The sequence below is a fragment of the Felis catus genome, chromosome B1 (assembly GCF_018350175.1).
Source record: "Felis catus isolate Fca126 chromosome B1, F.catus_Fca126_mat1.0, whole genome shotgun sequence".
Classification (NCBI taxonomy): Eukaryota; Metazoa; Chordata; class Mammalia; order Carnivora; family Felidae; genus Felis; species Felis catus.
In genome coordinates, this window is record NC_058371.1 from 17,416,761 (window position 1) to 17,443,027 (window position 26,267).

The 26,267-nt window shown below is 42.9% G+C and overlaps 1 protein-coding gene across 9 annotated transcripts in view; it reads right to left on the reverse strand.

The window, feature by feature from the left end:
• The window catches only part of FAT1 (FAT atypical cadherin 1), a 133,770-nt gene that overhangs the window by 24,481 nt on the left and 83,022 nt on the right, over positions 1-26,267 (reverse strand). For all 9 annotated transcript variants that reach the window (XM_045055240.1, XM_045055238.1, XM_045055242.1 and 6 more), the window contains 8 exons: positions 22,989-23,318; positions 22,200-22,410; positions 19,142-19,281; positions 13,694-13,969; positions 13,345-13,555; positions 3,888-7,955; positions 2,973-3,169; positions 405-558 (listed from right to left, as the gene is read on the reverse strand). In XM_045055240.1, the coding sequence (XP_044911175.1) occupies positions 405-558; positions 2,973-3,169; positions 3,888-7,955; positions 13,345-13,555; positions 13,694-13,969; positions 19,142-19,281; positions 22,200-22,410; positions 22,989-23,318 (5,587 nt within the window). The remainder of the gene's footprint in view (positions 1-404; positions 559-2,972; positions 3,170-3,887; positions 7,956-13,344; positions 13,556-13,693; positions 13,970-19,141; positions 19,282-22,199; positions 22,411-22,988; positions 23,319-26,267) is intronic.

The window sequence follows — 26,267 nt, forward strand, 5'->3', positions numbered from 1 at the left end:
TCCGAAGCAGGCTCCAGGCTCTGGGCTGTCAGTCAGAGCCCAGCACGGGGCTTGAACTCACGAACTATGAGATCATGACCTAGGCTAGAGTTGGACGCTCAACCGACTGAGCCACCCAGGTGCCCAATTATGGAGTTTTTTTTAAAGTTACTATTAAAAACTAAATTTTAAATTCTGGGTTCAAGTAGGTGATATTGTTGTCAATTTTTTTTTATCTTATCCCAAATTTTACACACTAAATTGCTGTGTAGATTTCTAATTCTAAAAGATGCCAATTTTGTAGCATCAGAGTAAATTTTCAAGGAACGGGATATAATTTCAAATTTTACATGTGACCTAAGACCACCTATATCTGATATGACTTTGCTGGAACATGGTGAATTTTGCCCCAAACCCCATCTTACCTGTGTCTGGATTTAGTTTGAACTTTTCTGCCCCTGGACCAAATAACGTGTAAGTAATTTCAGCATTGGAGCGGATATCTGCATCTGTAGCAGACACCTGCATGATCAGCTTCCCGGGAAAGGCATCTTCTGGAATCGTTTCCGAATATAAGCTCTACAAAGATTTTGAATACCACGAACATAAAACATTAAGCGTTAACATGACTGCCAAGGGAATAACAGAAAAAATAATCATTTAACTTTGGTCACAGAAAATGTGGGAAATGACAGTATTTAAAAATCTGAGGAGCTTTTGAAACCGATTTTTCTTATAAAACATATTTAAAACAAAAAGGAGTCACGTCACAGGTAATTCCTCTGTATCAATGAAAGAGTCTGATCTGCCATTTAACCTACAGAATTCTGAATACTTTGTGTCTTTAAGTTGGTTTCATGTTTAACTTAAATTCTTATGAGTGAACATAGTAGCATTCCATATATATCTGAAAATTGGTGAGTCAATGCCTGTTACATCCTGTCTATTTTCAATACAGGAAGTTATTATTTGCAATCTTTCCAAACACAGAGCCAGGTGACTGCAGTGGAGACAGACGTGATCCTCATGTCATGGAGAAAACAAAGATTCCCCCAGGTCACCAGGGTGAGTGCAAGCGACACCATGGCCAGGACTCTTCTGTTACCCTGCCCCCGCCCTTCCCATCTGACTGAACTCAAACATAATCAACACTTCTTTCCAGTTCCAACTCATTAGAAATCCATGCTATCAACCAACACACAAGGCTAACAGGTAAGATTCTGTTTTTTTTTTTTTTCTTAAGATGAGCTCAATTCTAGATGAACTACACTTTATGACTCATGAAACAGGATACTTTGCAACTCTGATGATTTCAAATGAGCTAATATCTTAATTTTATTATTCTCAAAGATGACAGCGCATCATATCCAAGTAATGTGCGAGTGTTTAAAAGAAAAACACAATAAGACGCACACATTTATTTTCTGTACGACACACACAGACGTCACCCACCCCCCTAGCCGTACACGATACTGTTGCCAAAAAGTAGAGACATGGACGGGAATGAAGTCCTCCCTCCTCTGAAGCTCCCTTCCCTGCTGACTGTGCTCTATTTCCCTGAGAACGGCTCTGTCCCTTGCCACGGCTGTGACACTGCTCATCTCCTCTGCCCCTCTTCCAGACCGTCTTCCCCGCTCTCTTCCCCAGCCTTCCCTTCATCTACCACTCTTCTTCCTTCCTCTCCTCTTCCTTCCTTTCCTCTTTCTTCGGTGGACCAATCTATGTGCCTACTGACACGCGCTCTCCCTGCAACCAGGCACCTGTCCGCATCATGATGCCGAGCCCTCCGTCTCCAAGCCACTCTCAGAGTCCCACAGTTCGCTTCCACAGCTCCATCATCTGTTCAGCAGCCAAACCCCCATTTGCTGTCCTGCCTCCTAAAAATCCTCGGCTCCTGCCCTCTCAGTAACACTGCCCTGGTAGGGGTCTCCTCCTCCCGCCTCTGCTTCCTCCTCCCTTCTCCCTAGGAGAGGAAATACCCACAGGTACTCTTTGTCCCTTTTCGTGATCATCCTCTCGGATGGATTCCATTGTCCGTCATCCAAAGAAACGGCCAAGTTTGCATCCCTGCCCATCTTCAATCTCACCGTCTCTAAACGTCTACAAAACCGATTCTACTGGATGTCCCGTGACCCTACACTTAATGAGTCCAATACAGACCACAACATGCTTCCTCTTAAGCCAACCCCACCCCAGGCTTCTATCTGGGTCTTTCTCCCACTCGCTTCTGTAGGAAATGGCAGTCAATCCCGACATCACACGCCTGCCATGTTGTCACCCGCAGGCGGCACCACGGGCACCAGCTTGCGCTCTGCACTGTCTTTTGTCCCTTCGTGCCTTTGGCCGCCTCCACCCCGTGCTCTCACTCGTGCTCATCCAAGTGTACACGACACTACCGAACGAACATGTCTTCTGTAAGGAACTCCTGGCTCACGGCAGCTCCACCTTCCAAACACAACGGGTTCCGAGGTCCTCTCTTCTCTAGGACGGAGTCCCAACTCCTCTGCCGATCTAATCACCACCTCCTAAAGGCTGACACCCCCGCCCCTCCCCGGGAGCACTCCTGCCCCGGTCCTCCCACCGCAGCCTTGGATGGGAACGGCTCCTTCTTGGTGTATGTGTTCTCATATTCAACGGGCCCCAGAGCTGCGGAGCACCCTCACAGACCTCGTGTAGAACAGCCAGTGCCCCCGAAATAGGCTCAGCCCCCAATAAGGGGGATGAAATCTTCATAAAGCATTTTTAGAGTTAAACATAACTGCAACCTTGTCTGTAATTTACAGCATCTGTGAATGAGCTGTTCCAACTACTGAGCATTTCCCAAAATAGTTCGGGAGCTGATCCAACTCTTGCCCCACTCAACACTCACCTCTGCTTAAAAGCTCACCGGCTATCATACGAAACGCATCTGAATTACAGCCAGCGCCACAGGAGAGTCCGAATGAAAGGTTCAGAAAGAAATCCAAATTCGTAATACATAAAGAACCGCCTACCTTTTCACAGACGGGACTGTTGTCATTTGCATCAAGAACTTTCACTTCAACTATGGCTTTTGAGGAGAAGGTCCCATCGGTTGCTGTGATAGTCAGAAGATAATTGTCCCTTTTTTCCCTGTCCAGAGGTTTCTTCACAAACACCTTCCATTCATTCTGTATATTTTCAATAGCAAACTGTCCCAAAGGATCTCCTCCTATTAAATCAATGGAGGAAGAGGACAAATTGGCTGAAATAAGTAAAGATCTAAGTGACAGGAGACATAAATACATCTAGTGTTATGGTTTAAAAGAATTAAGGTTTTTTTTTTAAAAATTACTACATTTAAATTTGGCTTATTAACTTTCCCAGTTACTCCCACCACCACCAAAACATCAAGGCGTTAAAATGGGTACTGAAACACAGCATTAAGCTAAAGAAAACATAAAACCCTACTAAACAGTACGTTACCCTATATGGAAAATATAGTTGTTATACATATTTATCATTTGCTAAGTTCAACAGAATGAGTCATAAAAATCAAAAACAGTCCAGGGGTGTGCCTGGGTGGCTCAGTTGGCTAAGACTCCAACTTCGGCTTGGGTCATGATCTCACGGTTCGCGAGTTCAAGCCTCGTGCTGGGCTCTGTGCTGACAGCTCAGAGCCTGGAGCCTGCTTCAGATCCTCTCTCTTTCTGCCCCCCCCTCGCTTTCACGCTCTCACTCGCAAAAATAAACATTCAAAACAAAAATAGTCTAATGACAACTGTTAGCCTCTTCAATGTAGCTTAACAGATGTTATTTCTACTTATTTTAGGCTTACTTAATTAAAATCATCCCTTTAACTCCCGATCTCCCTAAAATACTATATTTCAAAATGTAGACCTCTAATCCGATTTATGTTTAACTTAAACCATTTTGCTTCAATGTTTTACCTGTTATGTAATATGTAACTTGTCTATTAATTTCTTCAGAATCGGCATCTGTGGTACTCAAGATGGCGATGACACCGCCTGGTGGGTCATCTTCGCTCACGGTCCCTTTGTATATCTCTGCCGTGAACCGTGGGGGGCTGTCGTTGACGTCGGTGACAGTAACATCCACGATGGCCGTGGAGGAGAGCTGGACCTTTTCACCATGATCCGATGCAACCACTTTAATCTGGTAATGGTCTCTCTCTTCATGGTCAAGTTCCTTGAGGGTTGTAATCCAGCCTGTCTCCATGTTAATGGCAAAAGATTCGATGACTTCCACACTTTGTGACTGATCTAGACTGTACATGACTTGGCCATTGGTTCCCGAATCCAGATCAGATGCCCTGGCCTGGATGACTCTACTCCCCCCTGGCAGGTTTTCAACAATAAAAGCCTCATACGGGTTAGACTCTAACACAGGGCTGTTATCATTTGCATCTTTCACTTGGATGCTAACATCTACAGATGCCACCACCTCGTAGTCCTCATGAGCGCACCTGGCAAGTATGGAAAACTGGTACCACTTAGTCGTTTCGTGATCAAGACTCTTTTCAAGTTTCAGTCTGCCGCTCTGTCTGTCAATCACAAAGAACTCATCCCTGTTACTTTCAGGAGTGTTCCCTTTGATTAGGCTGTAAAGAACGGTCCCACTATGTTCTGCTCGGATGAGGTCTATCTCTGTGCCAATAGGCATGTCTTCTGAAACCGTATAGGTATAAAACGGTTCCGAAAATTTTGGAAGTTGTATTTCTGGTGGAAGTATTTTAACATAGACAGGAACCACAGATTCCCTTGACGGAGACCCACTATCCACAGCTCTCACAAAGAAAGTGAAGAACTCATTTTCTAAGCCAATTAAGCTTTCTTTTGTAGTAATTATGCCAGATAGTTTGTTAATTTCCAAATTCTCCTTGACACTTTCAGAATCTGCTTCAATGGCATAGGTGACATCGGCATTGGATCCCTCATCGGCATCACTTGCAAGAACTTTAATGACGGATGTCCCTTTGGGAGCACTGGACCCAATGTCCACTTCATACTTGGTTGCTCGAAACTGGGGTGCATTATCATTGTCATCTGTAAGGATGACATTAATGGTGCAGAAAGCAACTTTTCCACCGGCATCCTTAGCCATTAAACGAACTGAGATTACTTTCTCTGCTGGAGTTTCTCGATCAAGTTTCTCCAAAGTAAATATCTGTCCTCTGTCATTCGTGTAAAATCTGTCTTTGGCAAAGTCATTTACAATATGGTAAGTAATGTGACCGTAAATACCAGAATCCCCATCAGTTGCTTTGACCTCGATCACCAGCGTGTGTAAGGGAGCATTTTCAGCTAACTCCACTTCATATTCGCTCTGAAGAAAAACAGGACTGTGCAGATTGCCTCCAATTACAGTTACGTGAACCTGAGCTGAACTCCTAAAAACTCCATCAGAAACAGAAACGTTAAGACTATAAAATGGCTTCAAGGTGTGCCGGCGCACGTTTGAGAGTGTGACGATCCCCGTTTCACCGTCAATGACAAAATTCTTATGATCATTGCCAGAGAGAATGGAATAGTCCAACCTGTCTATGTCTGAGCTGTCTGCATCATATGCTTTCACACAGGTCACGAAATGCCCATGCATGGCATGTTCGCTGATTTTGGCTTCATAAATCTGTTGGTCAAACAGTGGCGGATTGTCATTGAGGTCCGTGACATCCACTGTCACAACCACATCACTGCTCAGGGGGGGCATGCCACCGTCCAGAGCCCTTACAAAAATCTTGTGCTGCTGGAACTGCTCGTAATCCAAAGTTTGGACTAGCGAAATGAGGCCGGTGCTGCTGTCTATGTGAAAATGATCATGACTCTTGCTATGGTTCCCAAACATATGGTATGAAATTCCCCTATTTGGTTCTGAATCAGAATCTGTCGCTCTAACTTGAACGACAGACGTGCCGATGACAGCTGCCTCGGACAGAGTTGCGGCATAAGACTGCTGACCAAACACAGGAGGGTTATCATTGATGTCTTCCACTATAATGTCAACAAATACTTCAGCATGAGCACCGGTCAAGGAGTCGGTTGCTCGTACGCTCAGTTTATAAGCCGGGTGGGACTCAAAGTCCAGAGGGGCTATGACATTTATAACTCCAGTGTTGAAGTTAACAGTAAACTGGCTGAAAGGATCTCCATCCGTGATGCTGTAGAACACTTTCAACCCTTCTGGACTGTTGGCTTGTACGTGGACAACCGGACTGTGCATCTGGATATTCTCTGGAACCTCTGCGCTGTAGAAAGGTTTTTCAAACACAGGCATGGCTTTATTCATAACAGTGATCGGAACTATCACTTCAGCCGAAAACGCTGGGTCTCCTCCGTCTTTTGCAACCACTGTGACAAGATATTCTTTATTTAAGGTGTCAGGTTCAAACTGCTTTTTCAGTGAAATTTCACCTGAGGATCCGATCTGAAAATGCTCGTGATGCTCTTTAAGGTAGTAATGCACTTCTCCATTTCTGCCACTGTCTCTATCAACGGCGGTAACGTGGCGAATAACGTGGCCCACCACGGTATCCACTTTAACAACAGCATAGTAAGGAAGGTTGACAAACACTGGTGCATTGTCATTTTGGTCTTCTATGCTGACCTTGACAATGACATGGGCCACCGCTGAAGGCTTGTGTTCTTGGGTCACTTCTACCACCACATCAAATGCCTCCTGCTGTTCACGATCAAATGGTATGCCAGTGGTTGACAGAACTCCTGAAGTCTGGCTTATTTTAAATCTGCGATCTGGGTTGAGGATATGGTAAAACAAAGGCTCGTTGATTGGGTTCCCAATGGCAGTAATGACAGCTAATGTTCTGGCTTCAGTGGAATTCTCTTTCACTACTGCAGAGTAGAAATCTTGGGTAAACTTCAGTTGACTTTCTTTGCTTTCTTTCACATTAATTTTTACAGAGGTAAAGCTTACAAATCTGCCATCAGAAGCTCTAACGGTTAACTCATAGCGGCTTCTTAGCTGAGTTGTGTTTTGTACAGTTATAGTACCAGTCTTGTGGTCCATAAAAAACTTCTCCCCAATGTTGCCCTCGGTGATAGAGTACATCAACTGGGAGAATGCACTTGAATCAGCATCCGTAGCATTTACCGTGATGACTTTTACTCCTCTGTATGTTGGCAATAGAAGAGATGCTTCATATAATGATTTGGAGAACACAGGAGGGCAATCGTTAATGTCTATTACACGTATAGTCACATTAGCTGCATACTCAGCAAATAAACGTGGTGTCCCCATGTCATGCACTTGTACGGTGAAGTGAAAAGTACTTGTTTCTTCATAGTCCAAACTCAGTACCGTATGAATAGCACCAGTGCTAGAGTCAATAGCAAAATATTTGTGTATAGACGGTTCAACAATGTGATACACAAGCAGAGCATTTGATTCTTTATCAGCATCAGTTGCTCGAATCACTAATGGGACATTTTTGTCTGTTAGGACCACGCTGTTAGTTGAAGCTGATTCGCTAATGAGTCCCATATATTCTGCCTGCATGAAGACTGGCAAGTTGTCATTTTCATCCTGTAGATGCACTAAAACACTTGTGTTAGTAGACAAACCAGCCATGTTAGTTCCTTGTATTATCAATGTGTAAATGGGCAACGTTTCAAAATCCAGGGCTTTCTGAGTGACGATACTTCCAGAATGTGGATTAATATCAAAAGCATCAGCTACATTTCCATCTTTTATTTCATATACCACTGATGACTGACTCTGCGCTGTAACCATTCCGACAAAACTCCCGATGCCGACAGTTTCGCTGATTTCAACAGAATATTCTTTTGATGTAAACTTAGGAGAGGCATTGTCAGCAATTGTCACAAAGACATGCACAGAAGTTATTTCACTCATTGGTGGATTCCCTTTATCGGTAGCTTTCACCATTAAGTCATATTCCACTTGGCTATTTCGATCTAATTCTTTGGCAGTTTTTATTAAGCCCAAGATGGGATCAATGGTAAAAGAATTTCCAATGTTTCCTAGGAGGAGAGGGGGTAAAAACATGTTACAGAAAAATGCAAGGACCAATACAAGTAATAGCTGGAGATACACAAACTTTTTTTTTTAATCTTTAAAAGTGATTATTCTGTAATTATACAGAAATTCAGGGGTGATCAACATTTGAATAGAACTCACTTCATTTTTATCCACCTAAAATGAGGCAGAATTTTCAGAGTTTTGTAAGTTATGAAAAGCAAGAAACACAAGAAATATTACTCTAGGTAAAGCCAGAACTCACTTGCTATCACCTAAACCAGGAATATGCTATAGAAGGTTATCCTTTTGTAAGGCAGTTGAGAGGTGTCCCTTATTTTAAATATCCAGGGAATTGTTGAATGAGCTTGTGCCTTACCTGCCCTACTGTGTCGCTTTCGAAGATTTCTGTAATATTCCCTTCTTAATCTTTTTCAGGTCAATCTACCCTCTACGTCAGTGGTTCTCAATTGGGGGCGATCTTGTCTAGATGGACATGTAACAATGTCTAGACGCATTTTTAGTTACCACCACCTAGAGGGGGAAGGCGCTACTAACTTTCATTGGATAGAGATCCAGTATGCTGTTAAACATCCTACTGTGCACAGAGCAGCCCCACAACAAAGGATTTTTTGCTCCCAAGTGTCAACAGTGCTGACAGATAAACTAAAATAGACGGTTTTACTTGTTCGCTTTGGGCCTTTTCCAGCTATACTGTAGGTGCCTTTTGCTGCAAATGCAACTCCACAATAGTCCAGGTTTTGTATCATCAACTGAAATCTTTCTGAAGACACCGGCAGCTGACTGAAGTCTAGCAGTTTACCATCTCTTTGGATAGATTACAGCAGTGTGAGGGTCCTCAGACTGGATTCACCTACACGCACTCCGTCTCCGTTCTGTTTCACCTCTATGAGTCCCGAATCCATTATCCCCCTCACGGAACTGAGTTTATTTTCCCCAAATGAACTATCCCGCTTCCCCAAAACAAACCTGACTTGCCACTTAACTGTTTTTTTTCAAGTTCTGTTTTCGTCTAGGTTTGCAACCTCGTGTGGCCCTTCATAGGCCAGAATCACTTAGTGCGATTTAGAAACGGGGGATTGACCAAGCACTCCTTTCTCCACATCATTACTAGTAAACACTTCCCCGACAGCCTTCATTTCCTTCCTTTAACACTTTTTCCCAAAATCCATAACATAATTTCTTCTGAGGCCAGACCGGGTCTGGTTTTCATTAAGCCTGCCCAGTTCCACGTCTCGGCCCCACGGCCGTGAGGAATAGTCGACAACAGGGCAGAGGCCGGGCTCTCTTCTCTACAAGCCCCAAGTTCCAAGCTGAACCCTTGCCCATGAATGGGTGAGCCGTGAGGCCTTTGCCACGCCTCACAGACCCTAACTTCTGCCTGTCTGAATGTATGAGTCAACAATCCCAGATTCTCTCACTGTGCTTTAGTCAGTCACCCCAACTCCAGGGACCTTTCTCACCCTACCTGGGCGCCACCCAGGCCTTCCAATACTGACTGTTTGCCTGGACTAATATGGAGACTGAGAAAACCTTTGTACAGTGGTCTGCATCCCCACCCTCGGGCTTTCCCTAAGTCTGTACTAACGAAGGAGCTGACCTACCATATTTTATACTCAATCCTCTCTTTGGCATTTCTCTTATTTGGTGTAGTGAAATCTTAAAGCTTCAAACATGCAAGGCCCAACATGGAGGAATGAATAGATTTTCTCTGCAGTGAAACAAGCTGGTGGTATTAGAACACTCTACTTTCCACACAATGCGCTCAGCCTTGCTGTCTCTTCACGCCTCATCCCTGCGAGAACATTCTCATCTCAGGAGGACTGTATTTGGTGGGTTCTTTCTAGAACAGTCTTCCCCAGCTATTATCATTGCTTCTCTCTCCATCCATCCATCCATCCATCCATCCATCCATTCAGGTTTTACCCAAATGCTCTTCTGCTTAGAGAATGTGGTGAAGCCTTCCTTTACCTCCCTAATCAGAATGGCTGTTTTATTCTCTTATCCTGTTTTTTCTTTATAACACATATTGCAACCTTCTTATCCGTTCTTCCACTAGAATGTAAGCCCAATTTAAGCATGGCTTGTTTTATACATTCTTTTATCACCTGTGCCTAAAAAGAATGCCTGACACACAGAGACATATCCTATGTCCTATGTAAATATTTGATGAATGACACAACTTCTATGCATGGATGGAAAGATAAATTAAATACCAAATGGGTGGGCCAGAAGCCTGAAAAATACTAGTACGTTCATCAAAGCACTATATTTATATTTTTACTTGGTTCTGTTTTTCTGCAGTTTACTTCTATCACTACCAACAACCACGTGTTAGATTAAGCACTACATTCTGAAGTACATTTTGACAAAAGCAACACATACTAAATGGAAATTTCTGATAAAAATTTTTATCAGTATATAGGGGCACCTGGGTGGCTCAGTTGGTAGAGCGTCCAGCTTTGGCTCAGGTCATGATCTCACGGTTAGGGAGTTTGAGCCCCACGTCAGGCTCTGTGCTGACAGCTCAGAGCCTGGAGCCTGCTTCGGATTCTGTGTCTCCCTCTCTCTCTGTTCCTCCCCCACTCACGCTTTCTCAAAAATAAACATTAAAAAAAATTTTTTTTAATCAGTATATAAAATTCAGAAACATTACTACAAGAAGTATCTTAATAGGAAGGTTAAACAGGAACCCAGCTAGCCAGTTAACAGGGGGTTTCCGACATACATATACAGTATGGAAGGAATCATCAGATTTGCAGATGGGAAAGCAACATACTTATGTGGAAAAACACTGCAGGGCAGCTGAGTGGCTTAAACATGCCCATCTGATCCACTAATGGGTACAATTCATCAAATGCTGAAATACACGCATGTTATTTGTCAAGAAATTAATAGGGCAGTGGTGGAACTCTTTACTAGGTTGGGGGCTTAAGTCATTCACTTTAGCTGGAGATATTGGTGATTTCCGTGTAGCCCTAGATTGTTGTGTTTGAAGTAGGCAATTATCTGGACAAACATGTGAATTTGGGCACATTAGCTATGACTGTATTACACACATATACCCCAAAAGAAATGTCAGAGAGCTATGCACAGAAATCTCTTTCTTCCTATGGTGGACATGCTGTGGACCCTCAGTAAAGCGCTGACTGCCCAACAGGATGGCAGCCTCAAGTGTGAAACGTACAGTTGCAATTGCACTTCTATTTAACCTAAGTTTGAGGAAGAGAATCAATTCTAGTCAATAAGGATATTTACAGAGTATCTTCTATTTCCAGGCATTATGACAGTTTGGAAGTTACAATAATCTACTTTTAAAAAAGAAACACACACACACCACACGGTCCAGAATAGGGCGCTGATGTCTCTGAACACGTTAAGTCAGTTGTTACTGAAAATATCCTTTAATTAATTCCTTTTTCCCTGAAGACTCCTAATGAGACCAAAGTTTTTGCTCAATGAATTGCTGCTAATTAAACATGCAGTATTTACAGCCTGAATTTTTAACCAGTTTTCTGAACTTTATTAAATGTAACCTGACAAATGAGAAGGTGAATATGAGTAACTTAAATGAAAGGTGTTATGACCACTTTACATTTCCACCTATTCCAACAGATTCACACACACACACTCTTCTGGATTTTAACAGTAGCTGCTGCCTACAATTTTTGAGCACACTTTTTATATTACCCAATCTATAAAAATTATCTTCTAAGCAGTTCAAATGCTACACTGAAATAGGCCCTTGGTATTATCTACTGTTTGAGTGGAGATACAGTTCATTCTTGGAATACCAAATTACTAATCCCATCAGTCATCGCAAGCATTTAAAGAATGCACAAGCCTTTAGTGAGGCACCAAGAATCGTACTTTAACCACCCAGTTGTTGAAAATTATGTGAAAGCTAAGGGGAAAGTTGAACATTTTCTCCTACACAAACCCAGGCGGTTTGTCTGTGAGAAAATTATTTTACTGAAATGTGCAGGCATGCACAAAGGGAATGCACTGTTTTTTTAACAACAAAATTTCTGACCCCGTGGAAAAACCTTCATCTTTGTTCAAGGCACTCACTACATTTTTAACCTTGAACTACGAGCAGCACATAAGATCTTATTTGTAAGTAATGGACTATATTTGGTTATTTTCAGGGAAACAAATGAAGCTTTGAAAATACTAAGAAGTAAAAATAGTTTAACCACATAAAACACATTTTTTTTTAAAAATTATTCTCCATGTACCCAGCTTTTGATTATATGACCTATAGTTAATTCATACCTCTACACCAATACCAATGTCTAGGAAATGCACAATTTCTAAATATGCAGAGGAACAGACTTATAAAAGAGTGAGAAGAATGAAAGAGACTATATTCTTTGTACTAACAATGACCTTGAGAAACATGGAAAAAAGGGAAGCTGCCTTCTTGATACTTAATCACTTACTCATTGTATTTGGCAGAAGGAGGTAAAGTTCCAAAGCAAGATGAATTCTGACAGTACAAAACATATGCCCTAAAGCAGATCCCTGTGTCAATCAGGGGCTTTCCTTTGCCATGAACATACATTTGTGGAGCAGTGATAGCCTCTACCTATCAAGTTCCTAGCGTGGCACCCATGGAATGAATAAATGAAAGACCGAATAGCATCATAAAAGAGAACAGAGAACAAAATATTTCACTTTGGTACAACTATTTCTGGGTGGTCCTCCTTGTGTCCACCAGCAAGACCCTGGATCTCTTGCCCTGCCACACCTAGAAGAAAGGTCCACCCCGACAGTTCAGTTGGCCTTCCTTGCCCAATTCCAGCAGGCTCCTTGGGCTTTTCAACGTTTCCAGTCCCAATCGCCACCCTGGGCCCTATTGCAACAACCTAATTCCATGAAGGAAACTCAACTGTAAAAGGTGGATGACAGGGGCAGAAAAACTAACCCTGGAAGGGGTAAGCAGAGGCAGGACACCAGCACTCTTGTCGTGGAATTTCCCGCTCTGCCCAAGAGAAAATACTCCCTGGCTAAAAGTTCAATTACCTAGGCCAGTGGTTTCCTAACAATGTTTCAGAGTTAACAAGTCTTATGGAGGAAAATGTCGTATGGTTACAACATTGTGGAAATAAGGAACTGGAACGGTTTTCTTCACTGCAAGACTTCTCAGAGCCGTGAATCATGCTAAGAATGTGAATCTCTCTACTGGAATGTAGGAGTCTCACGAGTCTCACCTTGCTTTCTAAAGAGGCTTCTTTCGCCTAATATGTAAAATGGTAGCTGAAGATCAATTTAAGCCATTTTTACAGTGACACACAGAAATGTTTCTACATGTGGAATTTTAGAAAAGAAATGTACTTTTTAAAGTTAACATACTGAGGGCTCCAAAATTACCTGATTCGATCGAGTACAGCACTTCAGCGTTCTTCCCTTTGTCCTTGTCCAGAGCTGTAACCTGCAACACTACTGAGCCAACAGCTGCAGATTCATAAACCCTCCCTTCATAGGAGGAACTTGTGAACCAGGGGGCATGGTCATTGGTGTCACTGACATTGACAATAATCCGTGCAAAGTTGCGCTTCACAGGAACATCTTGATCCCGTACCTGAAAGATTCAATACATTATCATTCCTTTGTGTGTGTGGGGGGGGGGGGTCCCCTATATGGGATTAAAAATCACTCTTAAACACAGGAGACCTTTCAGAAACCAAATACCGGCCAAAGGATGAGCAGAAAGCCGTACCATGACGGTAAGAACATGTTGGTGGATGGCTTCATGATCAAGTGTTTCAGAAGTATAGAGAGAGCCTGTCGCAGGATCAAGACGGAATTTCTTGAGACTCAATGGATCAATGCTGCTCTGCAGTGTATAGATGAGCTTGTTTTTTTCATCCTTATCCACAGCACTGATTTGTAGAATTTCTGTTTCTGGCACTGTGTCTTCAGGAATAACAACTTCATATTTTGATGTAGAAAATTGAGGACGATGGTCATTTGTATCTATTACTTTGATGAATACCTATAATGACCAAAAAGACCCATTATAATATCCCTAATTATAATATTTATAGAATCAAGGGGAAAAATCAGGTGCACAATGGGGAAAAAAACGGATTTAGCAAAATGAAATACAAAATTGGGAAATAAAAACAAAAACCTAGAATAAAAAACAAAAATCCTTAAAATTTGTCATTGCTTCTTACCTGTATGAGCAAGATAATGAACACCTCTCTAAATTCTTGAGAGTAACTTTGGAGGGCATATGGAACACCTTTCACACACTTCTTTCTGACTGAATGCTTAATTTCTCTTAGGTCACCACTAGAGAGAGATTTCTAGAGTACTCATGGAAGAGTAACCAAGAATTTACTTGAGCAGGATTTACAGAAGGCTAATTTCTTGTATCAGATTTGAATCTGCAACCACCACACTAATGAGGAGAGTACGATACTGGGTGATTACTGTGTTGATCTATTTATTTTTTAGATGATTCCTAGTATTTAAATTTCTCATTCTAATCTTTAGGACTCCAAATTGCTATTGATAAATTAGAAATGTGCTTTAAAATCTTCATTACATTTTTGTGACCATAAAACTTACATATAAATAGGAAACACATTCATTTCCTAAAAAAAATTTAAGGACACTGAAAAGATACACTCTCTTAAATATGTCAGCACAGGGGCACCTAGGTGGGCCCGTCTGTTATATATCTGACTCTTGACTTCAGCTTGGGTCATGATCTCATGGTCATGGGATCGAGCCCTGTGGGCTCTGCAGTGGGCATGGGACCTGCTTGGGATTCTCTCTCCCTCTTTCTCTGCCCCTGCCCCACTTATACTCTCGCACTCTTTCTCTTTTATTTTTTTTTATTTTTTTTTTTCAACGTTTATTTATTTTTGGGACAGAGAGAGACAGAGCATGAATGGGGGAGGGGCAGAGAGAGAGGGAGACACAGAATCGGAAACAGGCTCCAGGCTCTGAGCCATCAGCCCAGAGCCCGACGCGGGGCTCGAACTCACGGAGCGCGAGATCGTGACCTGGCTGAAGTCGGACGCTTAACCGACTGCGCCACCCAGGCGCCCCTCTTTCTCTTAAAAAAAAAAAAAAAAAAAAGTCATCCTAGAATAAAAACCTTAGAGGGAAAAAAAGCCACTATTAAAAAAAACTTAGTCCTAAGCTGAATTAAAAATATTTTTTTTTTACTTTAACAGTAAGAGGATTACTTTTCAGATTGAAAAGATGTGTGTGGATAAGGCATAGTGCAAATCAGTACCAATTATAATAAGATGGTTTAGTTACGACCAAGAAATCTGAGCTTCATTAGCCTGTATAAAGAGGTTCACTAGTCCAAATGGCACAGTAGGACAAAGTCCCGGGAACGCAGAGGTTTTTATTAAGCACACTGGTGCAGGCATGTGAACTAGAGGTCTTTCCATGGAAACTACACCAGTGCTCTCATAAAACCCTACAACATCACTGATGGACTTGTAACATTAAACTTTATATACTTAAGATATGCATTCACTAAACCACAGAAAGATTTTATGTGAAAGTTATGTAAACATTGAAAATTACAGACCATTTTTCAAAGGTCAGTGATGATCCAGAAGAGATGGTTATAATTTCTCTAAGTTAAACCATTATATATTCATTTCCACTATAAATTTATGTATTATTTTTCTAACGAAGTTAGTGTTGGGCAGAGGTACTTCACTTCTGCTCTAAAGTCAATTAATCACAACTAAATAGAACAGCTAAAGTAACAACCTTTTTTTTAAAATTTTTTTTTAATGTTTATTTACTTTTGAGAGAAAAACAGAGACAGAGTACAAGGGGAGCGGGGCAGAGAGAGAGAGAGAGAGAGAGAGAGAGAGAGACAGAACCTGAAGCAGGTTCCAGGCTCCAAGCTGTCGGCACAGAGCCTGACGCAGGGCTTGAACCCAGGAACTGTGACATCATGACCTGAGCCGGAGTCGGACGCTTAACCAACTGAGCCACCCAGGTGCCCCAGTAACAACCATTTTTGATACAGCAACTCCACTGAAACACGGCCGCAGGGCCCTTATACACTCGGCACTCATCTACACAACACTGGAGGGCAAATATATGTGCAACAGCCTCTGCCCTAGGTAGCTTTCAACCTCCGCATGAAATGTCTTACGCATATGAAGCCACATATTATCAGGTAAGTTATCAAGTAACTTTTTAGGAGTCCAGAGATGGTGTGGGACATTTGAAAGCTTTTAAGGAGGAGGTAAGTCTTGGCTTGCGTAGAGGATCAATGTATACTGGGATTGGGGGGGAACGCCTTGGTCAGACGTAAAGGCAAGTAGTAGCATCACACATCCTAGCTCCTGGAGACTGGAGAGAAGGACATCGAACTAAGCGATGGTAAAGGAGAAGGGAGAAGGGAGGATCCAGTATGCAGAGCCTTGAGAACAAAAACTCCCGTGTGCTTTGAACTATTTGTTCGGAGGAAATTCACCTTTACCTCCTCTTCTCAACTGGCAGACCATTCTAGCAGAGCAAGATGAATCGCAGGGATGGAGAATGGGGACAGGGAGGTGACTCAGGTGTCAAGTGGGGAAAAGAGTCCAAACCAGTGCTGATACGCAATAGCGAGTGCTCTGTGGGCGCACAAGGGCAACTGGTTCCAGGGGCTTCAAGCACAAGCACCCCGTGTGCTACCTCACTCACCCCTCAGAAGTGCCTATGAGGACAAAATCACGATGCCCAGTTTCCAGGTAAGAAAAGGGAAACACAAAGGGTTTTAGCCACTTGCTAATGGATAGGGTTAAGAGATTCAACCAAATGACCTGAGCATAATGTTGACCGATGCTTGAAAGAAACCGTAAGAAAACATGAAAGCAAAGCTGTTTTGAAGAAAAGAAAAAGCCTTAACTGGATTTCGTAAGTTACCTCGAGACACCAGATAAAGCAAAGTGACTTGAATCAATACCCATCAGCATCCTAAGCGGAAAATGGCAGGACAGGAAAGCATGGAGCAGTGCTGTTTCCAGAAGGTACTGGGGGTTACACTGTGACCCGCCCCCCACCACCACCCACCTCTGCTGATGATGCACTCACTATGGCTTAACCCCACTCTCCAAATCTCCCCCAAATCCCCAAATCTCCGATTTGCCCTTGGCTATTGACCTCAATGCAGCAAAACTCACCCCGTTGGTTCCGGACTTTTACCTACAAACCTGAATCTACTGGGCTGTGTTTCTGGTACCTTATCAACCTGGTTCTGATCTCGGTGATGCTCTTCAGATGGTATCTGCTGCTGTGTTCTCACTCACACTCCTATCTCCCTGTCATCTGCCCCACATGGAAATGTAAACCTAATTACTGACCGTCCCCTCCGTGTCACACTTTAAACAGGTCAGCGTGGGCTCTGTAACCACCAATATTCTGACTACCTCTCCCCGCCAGCAATTTCATTAGAATATTATCAAGACCCCCTGAAAATGACTCAAAATAACTTACAGAAGTATAAATGAAAGACTGAAACTGAAGACATTCTGCATCCCTCAAAACACTAGAATCTATTTGCCAGGATCTATGCGATATTTCAATCAACCTGCACCACATTTCACACTAAGCTTTTGACTGTCCTAGCTAACACTACAATTATTGGGGGAGGAGCCCTCTGCTAATTACTCACCTATGTAGTAAGTGGTAAATCCTACAGGTAGACAGAGCATCTTCATTAATGAGAACGCCTGGCACAGAGAGCCATTTAGTTCCTTTTGCTAGATTTCTGGCTAGTTGATTATTTGAGCTGGTCCACATAAAGTTATACTCTTTGAGCCTTTCAAAATTTATCCTGTTAAATTTATTACAATTCTTGATATTTTTATTCTCATGTTCAGGCTCCAAAGCCTAACTTCTATAATGGGAACAGTTACTGACAAAAATGAAATTTTAATACTGTGCTAAAACGTTTACGTGACAATCTCAAAATGACCCCAAAGCATGGTACATATGTCAGTTGCAAATACACTAAAAATCACAAGCATTTAGAGAAACGAATAAGGCCTTTTCATAACTGGCTCTAAATTATCTACTCACTTATTAGTTGAAAAGACATCTCAGACTTTTAGTCTTCAATCCTACGAGATGATTTGACAGATGATCTGTCTCATATCAGATTTAAATTAGCATAACTTAAGATAAAAAAAAAAATTGGTTGGGGAGCCTGGGTGGCTCAGTTGGTTAAGGTCCGACTTTCGCTCAGGTCACGGATCTCAGAGTTTGTGACTTTGAGCCCTGCATTGGTCTCTATCCTGACAGCTCGGAGCCTGGAGCCTCCTTCAGATTCTGTGTCTCCCTCTCTCTCTGCCCCTCCCCTGCTCACACGTGCGCATGCCCTTTTTCCCCTCTCAAAAATAAACATTAAAAAAATAATAAAGATAAAAACCTGGAATTCAGGAGCATTTTATTCAGTATTTAATTTCTTCCTCTTTCAGAGTAGAGCAGATTATATGTAAATCTTAGCTTCTACAATCCTAAGGTAAGCTCCAAAGGTGCAGGATTTTGTTTCCTAGTATTTAGCTTCTAGAAGAAACCTGCCATATAACGAGTGTTTAACAAATTCTCTAACAGTCCACAATGAGAATCAAAGAGAATTTAGACTTAATTTATAGGATTTTTGCCATTTCAATTTGAATTCCCAGTAATCTGACCATCTCTTAATCATCAGATAGGAACAAATAAAGATGTTAAGTGAATTATGACAACAATTTTACCATTTTATACAGCCCTAGTTAAAGTAGCCAAGGTAGGGGAATTGAGAAAAGGGATTTAAGACATAATCAATCACTTTAATGAGCTTTAATGAAAATGACTCGGAGAATTCATCCTCAATAGTTATAAATTTTATATTAATATTGTTCAAAATCAGCCAAAAATTGAAAGATTTTGATAATTAAAAGGGGGCCTTTTAAGTCTTCTTGCAAAATTTCCAAAACTGGATAATTACATGCCAAACCTAAACTGAGATGTGCAGTTAATTTTTTTTCCCTAAATACAAATCCTTGGTGTGCATATGTGGAAACTCTAACAACACAGTAACTCTGTGAGCCTCCGAGGGCAGAATCAACTGCCCATACCGGCCCCGGGCCCCGGATATCACAAGGTCATACTAATCTTCCTCTGACAAATGCAGCCTTACTAAGTCACCTACCTGTGTAAGTATGGTGGTGGTTCCGTCTGTGGCTTCGACTGTGAGGTTATAGTTTGATTTCTGTTCTGCATCAAGAGGTTTGGCAACAACGATCGTTCCGGTGCCCTTGTCAACATCAAAGTGACTGTCATAGTTGCCACCTAGGTTAAATTAGGACATACAGAAAAGTAACAACAGGTAGGTCATAGGATGAAATTCTGTCATTTATTTTGTGGCTTTCTACTTGTGAATGACGGGGGGGAAAAAAAAACAAAACACTTCTGATATTGATCAAGGTGATTCCAAGGAGCTTTCATTTTGAAAGACAAGAAAAGATGGGCCAACTAGAAAGACAATGCTTACTAATGCAAAGTTGAGCTCTAATTTCAAGGGAAGCTAGTAACTGAGAGGCAAGCAACTCTGAAAACAGAAAAACGTTGCTAATATTGCCAATGATTTACTTTCAATTTGCTCCTTCAGGGGTTCTGAATAGGTCTTTAATTTATACACCTCAATAGCTATATAAAGCATCACTTACTAACCAAAATCGGCTATTTAAACGTTTAACTACACACACAAAAATTATGACACTTGAACGAACTGCCCTAATAAATTAACTATTCAAAACAAATGTTAACTCTGGAAAAAATAATGGCAGTTAATGTCAATTAGTCCTGGCTCTTACATACTTGAAAAGAAACTTCCCCCATTGTTGCCAAACACAAAGCTTAAGGAAGCAAAAGTTTCTGTGCTACGAGCATTATCCAAATGCATTCCCAATTATATCCTAGATAAAACTCTCTTTTCAAATCCACTGCACTTGAGATACTTTTATCAATGAAGCGAAATGGAATGAAAATAGAGACTTAACGTCATGATGATGTTCTATTACAAAACGCACCAGAAAGCAAAACGAAACACACAGAAAAGCCACAATCTTCAACTAAACCTAAAACTAAGGATGATCTGGAGATGTATCAGAAGTCAGCATGTCTGCAGCTGGGATGCGTGACCATGCGCACACCATGGAAACAGAGGGCAATGAGAGAGTCACTGGACACGAAACAAAGCTTTAAAAGCTGACGCTTTGATCTTAGATCTCATAATCTGAGGCAAATTATGTGATCTCAGCAGATACCTTCTGCTGTACAGTTCAGGTCACAAGTCACCTGCAAGACGTGAAACGCTTCTCTAGCAAGTGTGTCGCCTGGCACGGCCAAACAGAAGCAAGCGAGCGTGGGAGGCAAGCACAGAACAAGGAGGAGCAGTCAATCAAACCAGTTCCAAGCGCAGTCAGTGTTACACGGGGAAGTTACACACGGCACAGCCGCAGCCTGCTCGTCTGCAAGCGTGACAGGAGTTAACAGACAGCACACACACTATTTTGACCGCAGTTAGTTACAAAAATAATCCTTTTCTTTAAAACTAAAGTAACGGCTGGGGGGCCCGGGTGGCTGGGGCGGCGAAGTGTCCGGCTTTTGGGTTTTCAGCTCAGTCATGACCTCACGGCTCGGGAGCTGGAGCCCCACGTCGGGCTTTGCGCGTAACCGTGTGGAGCCTGTGTGGGATTCTCTCTCTCCCTCTCTGCCCTCCCCCTGCTGCTGGCTCTCTCTCTCAGAATCAATAAATAAACTTAAAAAAATAAATAAAGGGGCGCCTGGCTGGCTCAGTCGGTTAAGCATCCGACTTCGGCTCAGGTCATGATCTCGCGGTCCATGAGTTCGAGCCCCACGTCGGGCTTTGCGCGTAACGGTGTGGAGCCTGTGTGGGATTCTCTCTCTCCCTCTCTGCCCTCCCCCTGCTGCTGGCTCTCTCTCTCAGAATCAATAAATAAACTTAAAAAAATAAATAAAGGGGCATCTGGGTGGCTCAGTAGGTTAAGCGGCCGACTTCGGCTCAGGTCATGATCTCGTAGTCGGTGAGTTCGAGCCCCGCGTCGGGCTCTGTGCTGACAGCTCAGAGCCTGGAGCCTGTTTCAGGTTCTGTGTCTCCCTCTCTCTGATCCTCCCCTGTTCATGCTTTGTCTCTCTCTGTCTCAAAAATAAATAAACGTTAAAAAAAAAATAGTTAAAAATAAATAAAAATAACGGTTTCATAGGTGTTGATGACATCAACAATTTCATACAATGACCCAAACTGGGAAAACAGCTTAACAGTCTAGTGTGGAAAATTAAAGAGGTAAAAGCCTGTACCCCCCTCACCCTGTGGCCCTGGCAGCCTAGTCCCATCGGCTTCAACCCACTGAAGTAGCATTTGGGGTACGGAGGGTGGCTAAAGGACAGAAGAGGGGAAAAGGAATATAAAGATCCAACTGGAGAGGAGTTGCAATACGTACTTTTGCTTTTAAGTATCTTTGTGATTAAGGTAATGTGAAGAAACAGCACTCAAAAACCTAAGATGTCAAAGTTTAATGCGAATTTCTTTTTTTAAGTATGTCAGAATAAGGTAACACGTTCTAGGTCTAAACTAAATGGCCGAGAAAAAGGAAAACTGACCTAGGCATGTCATTTTTATTACAGGGTTATTTCATCTAGTGAACCCTGCTGCCCACATTCCCAAAGTGTGGTAAGTCAAACTTAAAAAGGCCACAGTTGGCACTATCATTTTTAAGTCATACAAATAAAATTTGTAAGCTTATTCCCTATAAAATACTGCCTGACCTGAGCCAGTCAAGCAGGCAGTTATTTTAAGCATTCAAACCATATTCACTAAAAATAGCCATGTGCCATGTTATGTACCAAGAAGGAAAATCAAGAAGCTGCGCTTTTGAACCAAAAACATTCAGATTTCTAACTCTTTGATGCCACTTCTGAAAACCTTATTTTTAGGTTCATGATACACAGCACCTATTTTAAACAAGGTGAGTGAGTACGTGCTGGATATTGTAACACATTTGCAATCAAAATACTGCAATTTAAGACAAATTCCCCACTTCTGGCTCTTGCTCCCAATTTTAAGTCCTGAGATGGACACAAAAATCAGAAAAAGAGACAGGTTCTCAAAGACAGAAATAAATCAAAGACACGTTCTCCTCAGTGTAACCCACACACGGACAATGAAAACTCTGAGCCATGCTTACCAATGATATCAAACCAAAGAGGCGTGCCAGGAGGCTCCACAGATATCACTCCAATCATGTGAGCAACCGGGTCACTTTCCATGACAGTAAAGGTGAAAAACGGTTCTTCAAATGAAATCGGCTCCAGGGATGGTTTGGGTTTGGAAATCCATTCAATGTGGAGTCGCGTGGTTGACGACTTTTGGGGGCGACCATTATCAACTGCCTTAATCTGTAAAATGTAAGCAGAGAGGATAAAAGGAGCAAACTAGAAGTTACATCCGTAAGTGAAGCACAGATCAGTTTGGTCTTAAACTAAGTTAATTTCAAACAGTATCTGTATTTGTGTACTCCCCATGTTTAAGGTGTGATTAAAAAGAGCAACCTCTCAGGGAGCCTGGGTGGCTCAGTCGGTGTTCGGCACCCGACTTCGGCTCAGGTCAGGATCTCGTGGTCTGGGAGTTCGTGCCCCATGTCGGGCTCTGCGCTGACAGCTCAGAGCCTGGAGCTTGCTTCGGGTTCTGGGTCTCCCCCCTCTCTCTGCCCCTCCCCTGCTCACACGGTCTCTCTCTCTCAATATTAAACAAACATTAAAAGAAAAAAAAAAAGAGCAACCTCTTCATGCCACACTCAATGTAAGTAATAACTGGAGTGACAGCTGAAGAGGACAACCTAAGCCACATTTCCCAAAGTCAGGTCACAAACACTGAGGCTACTTATTGAAGAAAGAAAAAGTTCCAAGAGAAGTGATGTGAGACCAGATTAACAGTCAAAGTATGTGAGAAATTCAAAGACCCGATCTTAACTCACTGAAAGGATATCATATTCTCCAGCTCCAGAGAACTTCTTGGACGAAACCACTCCGGTTTTTGGCTCAATGAAAAATTTGCCATGTTCGTTTCCATCTTCAATGCTGTAAGAGATCTCTGCATTGGGACCTTCGTCTTTGTCTGTAGCGATAACACGATAGATGGGCTCGCGCTTGGAGTTTCTTTCTCGTTCTGGTCTTTCCCGCTCCGGGAGTCTGATTTTGTAGAACTTTTGTAGGAACTGGGGTTTGTTGTCGTTTTCATCAAGGATTTTCACAATTACTCTAGCAATGGTTGACTTGGGGGGGCTACCATTGTCTGTCACGGTAACCTGTGTGTGAAAGGGAACAGGCCGACAGAGGTTTTTAAAAATAGAACTACATAAAAAGCGACTACCTTCCTCCAAATTGAGGATAACCTGTATCTTGCATAAACCTGTATTTTGCATCTCACCCAGCACTAGGACGCACACCATCTCCTCTCCTGGCAACAGGAGGCAAGGCGACGTGTCCCGTTCAGACAGGGACCCGGGCAGCAGGCGGGGGCTAAGGAGGAGGCACAGCAGGAGCCCCGCCTCTCCCCTCACCACGCTGCCTGTCCCAGGGCTGCCACAGCTGTAATGCGCATGTCGCCAAAATGACAAACTATCAGCAACATCTTTTTGAATCACGGAAGAGCTACAGGGAGATTTTGCTTTTCAGTAAGGAGTCCTCTTAGGAATAACATCCACTCTCTACCCTTCAAAATCACATCTCCACATACCGCATTAAAGATCATCAGTTTAAAATATGTGCAAAGTCACGTGCCTCTTCATACTAGCCATCGCCCTTTTGTTCTGTCGGACCCTGTTCCTGCACAGGAGTCCTCCACATTCAGCAGGGCGGACATAAAAACTGTCATTCCAAACCCACTTATTCAATAAGATTTTCAGTAAAAAGAACATAAATAACAACCTGAGGTCTTGAGGACTGGTGAATGCTTCCATATGCGCAATTTCATCCCGAAATCAGATGTCCGCTATTATTTTGGTGTATACGTTCAAAGCAATAACCCTAGGAATAGCTCCCTCACCACATCCTCCAAAATTAATCACTGAAATGCATTTTTAAAAATATCAAAGTATACTGCAGGTTTTTGTGGGACTCATTTTGTTTTTAAAGCTTGGTGAGTATAAATCTGTTGTTTATAAAAATGTGACTATATCCTAATAGTACTCATCAAGAGTATTTAAGTCAAGGAGCTGTTTCTCCTTAAGTACATGATTGGGGCACCTGGGTGGCTCAGGCGGTTAAGCATCTGCCCCCAGGTTTCGGCTCAGGTCACGATCTCATGGGTTTGTGAGTTCGAGCCTCGAGTCTGCACTGTCAGTGCAGAGCCACCTTGGGATTCTCTCTCTCCCTCTCTCTGCCCCTGCCCCCCCCCCCATCAAAATACACAAGCTTAAAAAGAAAACAAAAATGAAAAAAATCAAGTGCATGATTCACCTGCTCACACTCTCAAAATAAAAACAAAATTTACAATTACTATTTAATTTTAACCTCCCAAAACATTTCCTTTGGATCAGTTTGGATCTTTAGGAAAAAGAAAGAAAATTAAAGAGAAATAGAAGCAAGCACTATGTTTTGCAGTATCATCACCAACATGGTTTTAAGTTTCGGTTCAATAACCAGCAGCCAGTAACACAGCTTTTAACACGGAACTGAAAAACTCTTCAAGACAGGCCAATCGACACCGGCGTTGGCCCTCAAAACACCCCACCAAGGACTACAGAAAACATATGAGGTATGTAAACAAACCATTACAGTCTTATTTCCCACCAACGTCTTACTATCATCTTCAGAGTCCTAAGTCCTAACCTGACGCTTGCTCCCATCCAGCCTTTGACAGGTGCCACCAACAGGTGGCTCTGGAGTAGGGCGCACAGCCAGCAGGTGTCCCGTGCAGCTCTGACCAGGGCACGGGCCCAGCACGATCCCCATGCCGGGGACCTGCCACTCCGGACAGATTGCCACCGGTTCCTTTTCTTCAGGAACCACATTCTCCCTTCTGTCAATCACTGTAGTGACTGTATGAAAATTCTAAGCTCTGCTCTATCAGAATGAAAGAGAACTCAAGGGACCTGTACCACCGACGGCTGGATGGACACACGAAGAAATTACAACTGTGATGGTGGCTGTGAAGCACCTTTTCTACACAGGATATTCATGTGCACACGTTACACAGCTATAAAAACTACGTATTTTCCTGACAATTAGAAAATCAGACCAAGGGGGCACCAGGGTGGCTCAGTCGGATGAGTGTCCGACTGTGGCTCAGGTCATCTCTCAGTCTGTGAGTTCGAATCCACATCGGGCTCTGTGGTGACAGTGCAGAGCCTGCTGTGGATCCTCTGCGCCTCCCTGCTCATGCTCGCTCTCTCTCTCTCTCTGTGTGTGTGTCTCTGTCTCTCTCAGGAAGGAACGGAAGGAAGGAAGGAAGGAAGGAAGGAAGGAAGGAAGGAAGGAAGGAAGGAAGGAAGGAAGGAAGGAAGGAAACTGGACCAGGGATGAAATGAAATTAAACCGGCAGCATTATGAACAGCAATAATATAAAAAGAGAGATAGCTAAATATTAATCAAAATAATAATAACAAATCACAGCTTAGAACTTTCCCCAGGACCCACACTGGCAGAAGGGAAGATTCGTGCAGAGAACTCGACAAGCACTTGGGTCTTTTCCAGCTCTAGCTCCAATGATCAACACTGGCTATTAACATGTGACACAGAAATGCCAGCAGAGGTTACATGTCTGCTCTGCGTCCCTCCCCAAGTGCCGTCTCTTCTCAGCCCCCTCCTGGCCTAGAGGCCGTGGTTCCCGGCCGTCGCATCCGGCCCGCCGTCCACAGGACACTACGTGCCCCCCTCCACAGACTCCTATCCCTGCGCCTACAGGGTGCCGACCCTCTACCAGCAAACTAGTGAAGGACAAGCTGTGTTTCTTCTTTCGGGGACTGGAAGGCATTTTAAGTGAGCTGTGAGCATGAGTAGCCTAGCAGAAGAGACCCTGTCAGTCTTCAATCTTTTAGTTTAGAAATGTTTACAAAGCACAAACTTTTAGTAAAAAGCACAAACTTTCAGGGCACCTGGGTGGCTCGGTCAGTTTAGCGTCCAGCTCTCGGTTTCAGCTCAGGTCATGGTCCCAGGGTTGTGGGATTGAGCCCCACGTCGGGGTCCACGCTGACAACGCAGAGCCTGCTTGGGGTTCTCTCTCTCTTTCCCCCTCTCTCTGCCCCTCTCCTGCG